The 15178-nt window shown below is 37.4% G+C and overlaps 1 protein-coding gene across 2 annotated transcripts in view; it reads left to right on the top strand.

Moving 5' to 3' along the window:
- glra1 (glycine receptor, alpha 1) overlaps window positions 1-15178 on the top strand; it is a 55565-nt gene that overhangs the window by 21958 nt on the left and 18429 nt on the right. For both annotated transcript variants that reach the window (XM_064328075.1, XM_064328074.1), the window contains 2 exons: window positions 7322-7389; window positions 13650-13873. In XM_064328075.1, the coding sequence (XP_064184145.1) occupies window positions 7322-7389; window positions 13650-13873 (292 nt within the window). The remainder of the gene's footprint in view (window positions 1-7321; window positions 7390-13649; window positions 13874-15178) is intronic.

The raw sequence follows: 15178 nt of genomic DNA, 5'->3' as shown, positions 1-15178 counted from the left end.
AAATTAGCAACAAATGAAAAAAATTAAATAAATAAATATTTTGAAGAATAGTAATAGTAAGAATAATAAGAAGAAGAAATATACTATTTGCCCATTTTTTAAAGAATGATGGAAACTAATGTTTCCATCAGAGTACCTTAGACTACTTTAGTTTACCAGCAATGTACTTCATCCTTTATCCACAAGGAACATCATATTTTAAAGATTGACACATTAATTAGATTTTTTTTCCACATTTCATAGGAGGTTAGAGACCTCTTTGAGCTCAGGCCACTTGAGAGCTGATATAAGTCACTTTGAGATTGAAAGACTGAACAATATCCAGTGATGTGCACTGATGATTATTATTTTCTAAGCTGCATCGATTGTACCGCATAACAGTGGTAAAGGATAACATATTCCCATTGTCTCAATAGAACTGAGAACGTTTGTTGTTTGTTCATATCTTTGACTATTTTTTGTCATGCTTAGCGTCAATCTTTTTCCTTTTATTATTCCTCTTTGCAAAATGCACCTTGATAGCTAATCCAGTGTAATCAAGCCCCGGTCACCTCTTCTCAATTCCCTATTCCATGCCATGGCCCTGGTATCGATTTACGTCTTTCTCCAGCCACACTCCTCCAAGGCTGTCATGTCACCCTATCAGTCACAGCTAGCCCGAGGGGAGGGAAAGGAGCCTGGTAATTTAGCAGTCTGCCATTACTTATAGGCGCGTGGAACAGCCGGCTCGGTGTCTCTCGCTGCGGCCGCCTGACAGCCCGTTCGGCTGCTCAAACTAGCCTCGCCTTCGCACTCACACCACTCCTGTATTTTAATGCCTTTTCACCACATATTGAGATGCATTCTTACCATGCGGATACTGCAATTGCTTTGATCTAGCCTCTGAAAGTTGTTTGGCGGTTCCCTCTGTCTGAGGTCTATAAAATATGTGAGAAACCTTTTCTTTGAGGAAGGAAGAAATAGTTCTGTGTGTAGAACCCAAGGTAATGGTGCTTTCTCACAGCCTGATCATTTGATGCTTGTTTTCATAAGGAATCTCTGTTTTCATATGTCTTGTCAGGCCTTGTCAGATATGTGGATGATTTTAAAAAAAATCAGATTACCTTATATAGAGCAAATTCAATTAAAATACAGATCCGTGAAGACTATTTGACTCTTGACAGATCTATATTTTAATTTAATTTGAATATATGACAGTTGATAAAATATAAGTAGAGGCACTGTGGGCATCACTGAGCTAAAAACATCACTTCTGCGTATAACTAAAACTATGCTGCCACATTCTTCTCCCTTGTGGCCTCCGCATTGCATGCAGGTATATGGCTGTTATGTAGCAGATCTCTAATTGGGGAGCCACATGCAAAGAATTAGTTGCTTTTGTTTGTCCTTGTTTACTCAGTGGTTACCCCGTTACTGTCTCTCCTGCTGTGAGTGTCTCGTGGACAGCGCTTTTTGAGCATCTCGGCTATAAACCCTTCTCTCGGGTCCGTGCATAATTAGTGACCCGGTGCATTCATGACTGAAATCGGAGGACTCGGAGCAATGACACGACTGCACGCTTTCTCGGTAATGAAGCGTAACGTCGTATTTGTTATTGAGTGTATGAAGATTGTGCGTCCTACAGTGGGCTGCGATGTACTCGAATGCTCAGTGCCAACAAGAGAATTATACCCGTGCGCAGCAATGTTGTACAAGCTTACACTGCTGCCCTCTTTTCAGCTTCAGTAATCCCTAAGAAAGCAAACAGTTCTGTCGACCTTTGAAGATCAAAGCTGTCTGGGGTTTCTCTTTTCTCTATTTGTTCTGATGCAGTGTTTAGACACGGTATAATTTGCAGAGTTAATCTCATATCCATTAATAAATATGTACTTATGCAAATCTTTGGCTAGATATGACACTTAGCTTATAAATAAGCATATGCATTTATATTAAAAATAGAATTTACCAAAAATTAAACTATAAATAACTTGGTCGGTAATAGCTGGAGAGGGAAGTGCACAATTATTGCAATTTAATATGCTAAGTTCCATGGGAGAAAATGTGCTCACGTCATAGAAATAAAAATCCAATTAAAGAGTTTTGCATTTGGCAACAAATATCATGTTTCATCATTTAGAATATTGTTGCTTTAAAACCATGAATAACAAAGCAGAATAACGTTGTGTCTGTCATTTGAAGGTTACCGTGACTACATTGCACTCATTCATCTAACCCGTTCCCCTGTGCCCTCCTGAACCAAACTGTGATTAAATTGCTTGGGAAAGCTACAGGAAATTGGAAAAAGCAAAGAAATATGTCAGAAGTTTTTCTTGGTGATCGCTTTTGCTTATAGATCTATTACCCAGTTTTTAGCCAGAGGGACAGATTGAGAGAAAGAGAGTGTCATGCTTATAGGTAATAAAGAACACCAGTTAATGAATTTGTATACATATTTACATATAGCAGTTCAAAAATATGGTCGCTGGGCTGCGCTCCAATATTAATCATTTATGAATGTATTCCTTTGTCAAGAATTCCCATGCTGAAAAAACATAAACAAAAACAAATGTGTTGGTTGTTTCACGATATTCTGAATACTACATAAAAATGAATTAGGAATAACATAAATTGCTTGTTGTCATTTTAACTGTGTCCTAGTGAATTTGTTTCAAATGGCTGAGTCATGTTTTGAAAAAGCACCTTGTGACATTGTGTCATGAGCATGTTGCAAGGGTTTTTATGTGCTGCATTGTACATCAAATAATTTATACAGACCCAGACATTACATGAATTTGACGTTTTATTGATCAGAAGAGTGAACAAAGAAGTAAAAAAAATTATATGCAGATGGCAATATATGAACAAATATAAACTGACAAACTATTTACAGAACACATAATCGCACAGAAGAGAAAACAATTCATTGGTTTTTAGCAAAATCAAAATAGCATCGATGTTAACAGTAGTTTATGAAGGTAAATGTGCATAAGTTAAGATTGGATAGCATTGGAAGGAAATCCGTCTCACATTTGTAGGCACTGGGCCTGAAGAATGGCCAGCCTATTGCGGCATTTATATCTACAGTCTTGACAGAGAAAGCTTTGGCTCACTTTTCTGTCCAGCTTGGAGGTATAAAATTAATCTAACCCTCCCTGAGCATTTGTGGTATATATATATATATATAAGCACAATAAAAAGGAGTTATGGCTTTGACTTCAACTTATAGGTATAGACCGAGAAATATAAATATTTAATGTTTTGGAGTCATTGTGGTTGTGCTGAAGGCAGCTGCATTGTGAATGTATTCAATATAATTTAATTTCTGATTTATTTAACAGAATCCCCTTGCTTCCCTCTCATCTCCCTCAGGGTACATTGAGCTTTGCTTAGTGATAAATCAGTTTCTTCATCACATTAAAATGGGTGAAAACATTAAGATGCAACAATCTGAAATATTGTATATCGAACTCTAAACTCAAACAGAGTCAAAACAATAAAGATGAGGTTACTGTGAAATACTAAACTGACTTCAGCAATATTGATTATTTAGCATGGCTTTATTTAAAAGGGAAAATATAAATTAGAAATTCCTCTTATGCTTCAATAATACTAAATTACACTTAGACATTGCACATCACTAATCTATATTAAACATAGTTTCATAAAACTTGAGCAAAACATAAACGGTAGGTAGCAAATCTATTTAGACAACAAATTATCAGCGTTACAGCATGGAAATGTTCTTCTTTATACTACACATCAATGTTTGAGGACAGTGTACTAAATTATTTGCACTTAATTGATATTGGCTGCATCGTGGCTTTGATTCAAATCAAAAGGACATAAAGGCCACTGACAAGCTACTTGAGGACAAATAAGTGTGCTATAATAAGTCCACATATAATTGTGGACTTGGCTATTTGAGACAACAGTGTCATATACTGTACATAGTCTCCGATGCTTCCTCTTTGTTACTTAATTTTATTATGATCTTAATTTTAACATTGAAAATGCTCAGAATTCCCTCCCATTCCATTCTTGAAGTGCCAGATGGATGAAAGTGCATTATCAGCAGTAATAAATCATGACCAACATCTATTAGCACTTAGTCTTATCAGAGCAGTGGTACAGCACAGAAATTAAGTTTTGAGAGGAAGAGGAGCAAGCTGCAAACGGCCCTGTTTTCATGGCTTTGTTTGCCCGGCACATAGATTTGTGTGGCATAAACATATACGACCTGCGTGGTGAGTCGCCCTGCTATGACAGCTAATGGGCGCGGCGTCTTAGTTTTGCTTCTTTATTAATTTTTCTCCTCACGCTCTGCTCCTCCTTGCGAGGACATAAAGAGAATTGCAGTGGCTGGGAGGACATTTGATTTCTCTGCCCATGCGTCACACTCTGCATGGCAAGCCAGAAAAAAAAAGAAGGAAAAATGATTACATTCACTTACTTGTCTTCCTCCGAACGGAGCGATGTTACCTTTGCCGTCCAGAATCCCGAATAGCAATGCACAAAATCCCATTTGTTCAGGGGAAATATCAATAAAAAGTCTGTTTGCTTTGGTGTTTTTTTCCCTATGGTACTAATCCCTCTGTAATCGTTATTTGAACTGCATGAGTATGCGTACATATAAATTACACCTGTTTCAAATGTAAATATGTTTGATGAGATTAAAATGAATATTTTGATTGGGATTATTGGGATTTATTCTTTGCAATAGAAATTAATAGGAAATCTAACTAGTTAGTGAGCGCTGAATTCATCTGACACTGAATTTTGTACCTACAATTTTCATGTTGCCACCAAAACATGTTCACAGGACTGAGAAAGAGAACGCAGGGCTATGTGTCGATTCCCATAGATCTGCTTAAAAGGTCAGCTGTGATCTCTGCTACAGCCTGTCATGATTAACATACTGGTTGCCCTTATTATCCGAAGTGCTGTAAAATAGGGTATGCACAATGTAGAGCACCGGTTCTCAGGTTGAATCCTGGGGGACCCCAGTGCATGCTGGTTTTCATTCCAATTACATACAGTATACACCCCTAGAATTTTAACAAGCTGTTCATTTTTTTAAATTGCACTTTTCATGTTTTGGTAGATTACCTACTCTCTCTAAGCCACATTATGTTAAAAATAGCTAGCATTGCCACAAATGAATTAAAGTCCCAAGTTTGCATTATGCTATATTGCAAATGGTTGCATAAAGAAAAGCAAGATAGTTAATGAAATAACTGATCAAATTAAAGACTAATGTGAATCAGCAAGGTCTTGCAACTAATTGTATAAAGTGTGTACACATGGCCACCAAAACTAATCATTTGGTATATACTGAAGAATTCAAAGACAAAGCAAATGATAACACATCAGACCTGCTTTGTGTTAACAACTTTATTGGAAAAAAAATGTAAAAAACATAGATACATGTTCAACAATCTTAATTGAGCAACAGATTGGTTGGAACTAAAACCAGCATACAAAAAGGTCCCCTTGGACCAAATTTGAGCGGCTCTGATCTGAATTACCCAGAAAGATATGAAATCTGCTATGGCATTCCAGGTGTTTTAATGAAGCCATTCCACAAAATATATGACAGGTCTATTTAGAAGTGTGCTTATTATTTTTCTCAATAGATTTGGTGGACTTTGAGATATCACTAATGTCCAATGGAGCAACGGGAAAAATATTTAATGATTTACCTTTGTCAATTTTAGATGTTAAACTTGGTATTTGTGCTGATCTATATGTATGAACATTGAGTATTAAGCATTCATTTTGAGTGACACTTGTCCTCCTGTGTCTGATTATAATTAAACAACAAAAATGCACAACACAATTGGAGTTTCTTGTGTCAGTATTGCCTTTGAAAGAATGATGAATTTTCCCTATGGGTGGCTTTTCTGACTAAATTCAAAATGAGTGTTGGTCTCAAAGTAATCACTTATTCCTTCTTATTACAAAGTAATTTAGGATCCACAACTAGAGAGCCACCCTGCTGCATAAATGTTTAATCTAACCTTGAGAAATCCGTCTGAAAAATACCATGAGTATCTCAAGTGTAGCACTGGAGAACATTTGTATAAACAATAGCCAGCCATTCAATGTAATTTTACACAAAGTTAAATAATTGATGTTAAAAATATCAAAGTTTTAAGTTCTTTGACTTATTTTAACACAGTGCAGGTTTGGTTTGTTGCCATTTTTTTTGGCCTTTGAACTCATCTTCCATAAAATGGTTTTGTTTCAGCGATCACAGTAAAATGTTCAGTGTTAAATCAAGTCTTACAGAGTACAAATGGTCCTTACTGGACTCATATGTACTCTTTTAGAGCTGAGTTAACACTGGATACTTTACTGCGCAGGTGTAGGCCTACGCATTCTGCTGTTACTGATTTCACCTGTCGGTATATCATTTTCTCAGTTTAAAATCCCCATTATAAAGGAATCATGTGCCGTATAGATCATTATATAAGCTATAATGTATAGTGAGTGACAGGGTGACGTGACCCTAATGCAAAGCAGAGGAGGCTTAATCTCTCTGAAGGGTGGTTTTGAAGTGAATGACGAACTTGATGTACATTATCCTGTTTATACAAAGGTACTTGCCAAAAGAAACATTTTTAGCTTCCACTGCAAAATAGTACCAGCAGACAGCAATGGATTCTAGCGATCACAAACAAGCCAGCTCAATGTTTTTAATTTGTGTAATTCACACTGTTTGCAAACATTTAATCAAGTATTTACATTTATTGTGAAGTGCATTGTGTTTAAGGAGGTATTTTTGGATGTAGATGGCCAGGTTTGGGATGTCTGCTGTTCCCATAACATGATCAGCTTTTTCTATTTTCTTTTACTTCTTTCCAGGCTTTTTTTCCCCTTTTTTTTTTGACTGTAGTGTTTAATGTCAACACCTGGGAACTTATTCTGACTGGGCTACTTGAATACATAAAGTGAAGATGGATATAATCTGCTGTGAAACTTGCAGTCGTAATAAAACAGCCATCATACAAGACACTGATTTCTCATTGTTTAATCAAAATGGAGTATCCATCAAATCTGTGGTGTAAAGAAAATGAAAGGATGCCTCGATCTGAATAAAAGTTGTTTGAGGTGCATATAGGAAATTCATTCTTCATGGTGTGTGGCCTTTAAAAAAGAGAATCATCATACAATAGGTGTCTATTTAAGAACAATGAAAATTTCTGAAGTTGCAATTAAGGTTTGAAGAAAAACTAGCAAATTTAGTATGTCCCCAGGATGAGTTTGTATTTCTGTTAGAATAAATAATGGCACTGTTTTTATAATCAATTTAAGATTTCTCATTGTTTGTGTCTTTTTACAGGTCCCCCTGTAAATGTAACCTGCAACATATTTATTAACAGTTTTGGGTCCATTGCTGAAACAACAATGGTGAGTGAAACTACATTTCAAACCTATCTGACACAGCACAGTCATGAAATTAATTTTTTTCCCCCCCTCCAGTTATGATTGATATTTTTAAGTGAAACATTTTGGGTTTCAAAAGTTTCATCCATCATTCTGCTAAAACAAGTGTGTTGTAATCATTCATTGTTATATAAGAATACAAGAACTGTGAAGTTTTTCCATTAAAGTGCTGATTAATTTGTCTGGCAGTGAAAGTGCATATTGAGAGCACAGTTATGGAGACACAAATGTTGGTAAGAATTGGGAAATATAGCACTGACACATGCCCATTGTAGTCCATTTGAAGTGCTATTGCAGTGTATCTGTATTAGTCATGCGGGGATTTGGAATTTCCCCCCAAGCTTTTAGGCCTGTTTCTGAGTCCTCTGAGCCTTCCCTTCAATTTCAGCCGGCTAGAGAATATCCGCTCAACTGGATAGAAATGCCCATATTCAATATGGGAAATTGCTGAACCAAGAAATAGCTAATAGCTGGATTGACAAATCACAGGGTTGCCTAAACAGTGCATCTTGAAGAGTAGGCAGTACTTCAGAAAATAAATAAACATGGTGTTCCTCTGAACAGAGATTACCATCAAACCATTTCCACAGGCAGTCAATTTAGGTCTGTTTCAGCTTGAAATTGAGCACAGAACAAATTTATTTTATGGCTTTATTGCTGGAATGGGATGAATACTGCATAGCACAACCCGACCTGGTCAGTGGCACATCTCCTCATTCAAAAATCCTCAACAAATTATTTTTTGGTTTCATCTCGGTGACCAGATTTTGTTGTTGCAGTGCCCAATATTGGGCAGTGCCATCCACCAAGGTACGACTTGGCAAGGCGGTATGCCCCATACCTATGCAGCACCGTGAGTTTGGCACTTTCCAGGGTTTCTTACAGAAATAACCACAATGACCACAGACTCACAGACAGAATTCGTAAACAACCTTGCACATCGAAACAGTAAAGCCCTAAACTGGGGTTATTTTGGATTTTTCTCCAACACCACTCTCAATAAACCGACATTAGACCAGGGGGATCCCCTCAGACCTGCAGTTGACCCAGGGGGATCCCCCTTAAAACCAATGTCAGATCAGGGAGTCACAGTCATGCTGATTCATTACAAACTACCGGCAACTTCCATCAATTACTCAGAACAGACATTACGTTGTTCGGTTGGGACCACAAACCAGATAATTGTTCAAACACATGGTGCAGTCATTTTATAAATTTTTCGATGTAACAGCTGAATTGTACTGTAGATTATTTCCACTATAAATTAATTTGACTCTTTCATGTGACAGATACATTTTGAATGACCACCTTCTCTTTAGATGGTAAGATGAAAAAACACTGGACCAAGTTACTAGACATAATTTAGGAAACATTGGCTACCATTGCTTTGAAATGGCGCTTGTTTAATTTGTGTGAGCCAAGATACAATATTGTATTAAAATGTTATTTATTGTAGCATGACCTTATCAATACTTTCAATGGCAGGCCTAGATTTAGCCAGTTTTAAATAAAGAGTTATAGACAAGGCTTTTTATGTCACTTGACATTTGTTTTACGTTGAAAATATGTTTTTGCTGAGATCTGAATATTCATGTGCCTGACATGGGATGGTCCATTCAGGGGAGATGTTATTAGCACAGATAAGTTGACATTAGGGAATGCAGGAATGTGAGACTTACTGTCGATCTTCTCTGGTCCCCTTTATATGGCTTGTGCAGATCAGTTCTCTTTTGCTTTCATATTAATGGAAATGGTGCTTAATGCTCCATTCTCTGAAGATGTAAAAGGGCACCGGAAATTGCTGACACCTCATAATCAATATATCCCAGATGCTCAGCATAACATTTTTATAATGGCCCACAAGCTCCTTTTCCAATTAAGCCATTTCTGTCTGTGAAATATAATACATATCCGTAAGGAACATTTATTAATACACGGGTTATACAAAATGCACTCGGTTGTATTGTAATACGCTTTACGTCTTAATTTGTGGAAGGGCAGATGTGCCTCTGCAGTTCATCTCTAGAGTAATTTTTTATTAAACCATTGTAATAGTATTTTAGTGTCCTATTTAAATGCATTCAAGGATTTGTTTGTGCAAGATGAAGCTTTTTGAAGAATTCCCATGGTGTTGCTGCCAATAAGCTAATAGACATCACTGCTAAAGCTTCTGGTTCTATTGGCATTTTTCCCTCTCGAGATGATCCAGAGGTATGTAGATTTACAAATAATACATGATTTTCTACATTAAATCGTTCAATGGGCAGCTCCTTCAGGTTCAGCGAAGAACCGTGTCTTGCCGAATGATCAAAACTACTTTAGGCAGATGATGATGTCATATAAAATGATGTCATATTTTTAAAAAAAGCAAGATTAGCCTATCTCGGTGTTTGCCTCCTCGTGAGTCACATGACGGCCCTAATGAAATTGTCTCAAGCGGCGTTTGGGGGTGTTGAGCGAATGGAGGCGAAGCGGTGGAGCCAGACAAGCCGGGCCTCCGTGCTGCACGTCAGCAGAGCTGTCCTAAAACCGCTGCGGCCCGCAGAACCGCCTCATGCAGAACTAATGCCACATTTTCCACTCCTTTTCCCTGCTACAACCAGTGGAATTGATCCGAGGTGCTCACGCTCTCGTCAACAGCGAAAACAAGAGGAGAGGCAGGGCATGCCGGGGAGAGAAAATCGGGGGGGTTGTGGGGGGGGGGGGGGGGGGGTTGGTTCGGGGATGGCATCAATAAATCTGTAGTGTTTATAGCACTGCTGAGAACAATGTTTCATGCAGGGATCCGGAGGGATCTGCTTACTATCGGGACCCGCAGTCCCCGTGGCCTTCTGCCGTTCCTAATTGTTTACCCTGCTTTAAAGGGACGAGTCTCAGGGGAGCATCGAGAGGCTGTTCAATTAGCTGCCTGGGTCTTTCATTTTCCTGAGCGGGCTTGAGTGCATCAATCCCCAATTCTGCCATTTGTCACCGGAGTTAGCTGCAGCTGAGTCATGGGAACAGCAAAACTTTTTAAAAATCTGTCGCAGGCTGGGAGTTAGTTTGGCCTTGGGCTTGAATGACATTATGAGCCATTGTTATAAATCCATCTCCTCAGCCCAGAAAATCATGGAAAGAAATATGAGGGCTTTTTATTTATTTATTTCTGCAGCTGCTGAAAACATGAGACGTCTATAATACCAAATTCTAATAATATATACAGAGTTGCTAGTCTAATAGTGATAAATTTCTCTGCATTTGCACATAGACTGTAGAAGGGAAATAGCACACAGCATGTCTATGAATGTATATATGCATTATTATAATAATAATAATAATAATAAGTATTATTATTATTATTATCATTATTATTATTATTATTATTATTAATAATATTATTATGATTATCAATATAATTGTAACTGTTATAATTGTTCTTACTGTATTTATTTGCATAGTACAATCCCCTTTGTGTCTGATATTTGACATGCTTCTCATTCATTCACAGTTGACTTTCTAATTGTATCATGGATAATTGCACATTTTATTTTAGTTGAGAGCGTGCAGCTGGTCCCATTTCAGAATTACTTGTTTGCCATGACAACATGGTTTGAAAAGCATCCCCCCCTTGCCTGTTTTACAAAGCATTTCACATTGGATAATTGCATGATTCAGTCCACTTGTTCTCCAAATGAACCGTGCTCGCGAGTTTTGTGTCTTTCCTTCACTTTATTTTTTGCCTTCAAAGCAGAATGTATTTTTAAAAATCTGGTTTTGAGAACATAATGTTCCACTGTACAGCGTAGTATATACACAGTGTAGTATATTTACGAAGGGAGTGCAGGCTGACTGTATTGCTCAAGGGCACGACTGCAGTGTCCCTTTTGCTCCAGATGCACTGCAGGCCAGTTGAGGAATGGATGATGGATGACAGAAAGATATTTAAAATGCAAACAGCATATTCCTAATTTTGACATCGTATAGATATATCAGTCAATTGCTGTATGGTTAATGCGAACACAGTCTTAAAAAAGGAGTGTTTTATTGTCAATGATTAAAAATTTTGTTCATCAGCGTGGTATACATAATGTATTGCATTGCAACACCATTTAGAGTCACACTACGGTTTTCTCCACTACTACTGCATTTCTCCAGTTCCATAAACATATTATTACAGCTTTCAGTGCATAATGCAAGCAAGGATACTATAATAGCATAATAACACAGGGGAGTCTACAAGCTGTAATCTCTGTGAAAAATTGCCGTGAGTGTCCCATAGATAGTAAATTACCACATACTCTAAATTACAACCATGCAACACATTAGTGTGTAATTTTAATATGCCACTCTCAACAGTTCATGAATTAATCTCGTACTGCTGTGTATTTGTGATAAACAGCTCATCTTCAGATAACCTCCAGAGAAAGTCCAGGTAATGATATGGCTGATTGCTGTTGCAAAGGTCACATGCTCCATTTTCATTCCTCCCTTCTGCAAGTCGCTTTATAACGGTTTAATAACCTTTGCTAATAGGTGGCGTTGTTTCTACACAGGCATGAGGAATGCATAGTAAGGCATAAATGCATGCTAAAGTGTTAACCTTATAAGTGATCTCTTTGCATAGCCATCCAGGTGGTGCCCTAGTTGGACAAACAGAATTCCATTATATTATTCATTTTCTGAGCAAGCACCATTATTTATGACATGGATAGCAGTTTTCACATTATGGGTCATTTTTACATAGCTGGAGTTTTTAACAAAATAGATTCAGGTTAAGAGCCTTGGTCAGTTTTTATCAGATGTGCAATATGAAATCTTCAGCCTCTTGGTTCCATCCCTAGGAACAGACAGAAACTGTTTCCAATTTAGAGCCGAGAGTTAATTTCATATTCATTATATGTAATTTAAGCAATATATATTTTAATTTAATTTTACAGTTAATAGGAAGATTATCAACCAGGATAAATAAGAAAATAACAGGCATGCCACTGGAGATGGAGCATATATGTGTACATTTTAATGTTTACAATAGGAACTATGCATGTTAAATTTCACAGGTATTACGTGTATTTGGTAAACTGCACCTCAAATGCCAATCAGCTAAGAAAAATTTGGTAGCACTAAAATATTAGTTATTATTTTTCATCCTGTGTTAATACAGAAATAATTAAGGGAGCACAGGATGCAGAGATCTGTGCGAGACTTCCTGTGGACTTCCAGCCCCCTTTTTATGGCTTCTTTAGATCTTTTGCTTTCATATTAATGGAAATATGGCTTAACCCTCCATTCTCTGACAATGTGAAAGGGCAGTTTGGCATCTTAAAGGTTATATATATAGACATTTGAACTAGTACAGTAATTTTCCATGTTTTCTAATATTAGTAGTTTGTAGGTTATAGTTTGAAGGTCTCAGACTTCTCGTTCACAGAAATGTTTCTGGAAAGTGCTGACACCTCATAATCAATATACAGTATCCCAGATGCTCACCATAACATTTTTATGATGGCCCACAGGCTCCTGTCCTAATTAAACATTTTATGTCTATGAAATATAAATGTATATCCATGAGGAACAATAAATAATGCACTGGTTATAGAAAATGCATTGAAATACACAAGTCTTAATTTGTGGTACGACAGATGTGGCTCCGCAGCTCACCTCTAGAGTAATTTATTATTAAACCATTTTAATAGTATTTAGTCGGTGTCCTGTGTTGATACATTAGAGGTATCAGATGAACCCAAAACATTTCCCTTCAAACGCCAATCAGCTAAGAAAGATTCAGTAGCAGTAAAATATCTGTTATTTTTCATCCTGTGTTAGCTAACACAGATATAAATAAGTATTTATTTGACAAATAAAGTATGATCCTCCACTTGAGATCTGAAAATTTGGTTGGTGCTATACAAACAATTATAAATCCTATTCTTCAGGGGAAAAAAAGAAAACATAGCATCAGTTTTGTCCTCAGAAATCTTTTCAGGTAATGGAAGATTCCAGTGACATTAGGTGTTTATTTCACTCAATCTGTGGCAGCAGTGAATCTTACCTGGACATAATGCTGTTATCTTCTGGGCAATCAATGCAATTCTAACGGTATCACTGCGTCTTAATCTTGTTGTCGTTGTTGCTGACAGTGTGAAATCATGGATGGCCCTTCTGTCCAGTGTTGTGCATGATCCTTATTCTCACTTCAGTTGATTTTTTTTTTTTTTGCCATTGATTTTGCCTTGTCTCTCTTATAGGACTACAGAGTGAACATATTCCTGAGACAGCAATGGAATGATCCTCGACTGGCCTACAGTGAGTACCCTGATGACTCCTTGGACCTGGACCCTTCTATGTTAGATTCCATTTGGAAACCCGATCTGTTCTTCGCCAATGAAAAAGGAGCCAATTTCCATGGTGTTACCACGGATAACAAGTTGCTGCGGATTGCTAAAAACGGGAACGTCCTGTACAGTATAAGGTGAGGGGCCCCCTGGTGGATCTGCAATGTCATACCAGCTGTGTTTTGCCTTAGCTGATCTCCTGAGAGAATGGCAGGAATAATGGAAACGATAAGTGAAAAGTAAAGATGTATTTGTTTGATCTCAGAAAGCACATTATAAAAACAGACGCAGCGTATTTGAATTTGTGGAAGAATTCAAAAAGGTTTTTTGTACTCGTATGCTGCAGGGGCATAAGGATGTGGATTCATATTTTTGGATTTGACTGTGCTGCAATATTAAATTAATAAATAAACATATGTGCAACAATACGTATGTCAAAGTAGACATCTTTACTGACACCTATAATTTACTCTATATTACACTCACCCAAAATCCCACCTTCATGCTATCTAAGAATTTTGGAATCAGTCAGAGGTGGAAGGCTCAGGGGTTACAGTCCTGCCAGGTGTTTATTCTACCTCAGCCAGCTGATTTCACTGATTATTTCTACCTCCTGGCAGATTGGAACAAAATGTGGGGGACTTTCTAAACCTGAATTTTTCACCTCTGGATTCAGTGCACACTAGCCGCCAAAAAGGAAATAAAAAAGTAGAGGTTTCTTTTCGTTTTTATTTGATACCATCACAAAAACCTTGTAGATCCAGCTACAGTATCCTGCCTGATATGAAATTGCTCATAAATAACACTTTTATCTCACCGTGGCTGAGCAATGCTATCAGAACCAGCACACTTAAATCTTTCCCCAGAATGCTGAAAGGAATGTTTGTCAGTTGCTGAAAGTAAATTATGGTGTAGAAGGTTCCATTAAAGTCATAGTATTCAACAGTATTGTGTGCAACACTCAACATTGCTAACATTTTTCTCCCATCGCCTTTGTAGAACATTTTGAAAAGCCCATCTAATGTTCATTCTTTGACCTGAAGGGATTTTCATAGTGTCTAAATTCACACATTTAGATATGGCATTATCATCACCTACTTACATACTTGTAGAATTTCATGACAGCCACTGAAAGCAGTTTATTATGAAAGCCACGGCTTCAAAAGAGTCCACTAATCCTGAGCTTCTACAGCCCCAGATCCAATCAAACAGTTTAAATGAGCAAAATGAAGCTCTCACAGCCCATTGCCTTTGTGCGCCCAAAATGTGGAGAGTGTTTTAATTTGTAAGAGTTGTTGCTATAAATAGGAAATGTGGCATGTGGCAAACAGACACAGTGTCATTTATGTAGCTTTATGAATGGGGTGAATGCTAAATATTGTTTTGTAAATGCCAGCAGGTGGTAATCTGTAGTATTTAGTGAAAAACTCATGGCTTATGAG

Source organism: Anguilla rostrata, chromosome 3 (assembly GCF_018555375.3).
Source record: "Anguilla rostrata isolate EN2019 chromosome 3, ASM1855537v3, whole genome shotgun sequence".
Classification (NCBI taxonomy): Eukaryota; Metazoa; Chordata; class Actinopteri; order Anguilliformes; family Anguillidae; genus Anguilla; species Anguilla rostrata.
The sequence above is the reverse complement of the archived record's forward strand: the minus strand, read 5'-3'. Positions and strand labels throughout refer to the sequence as shown.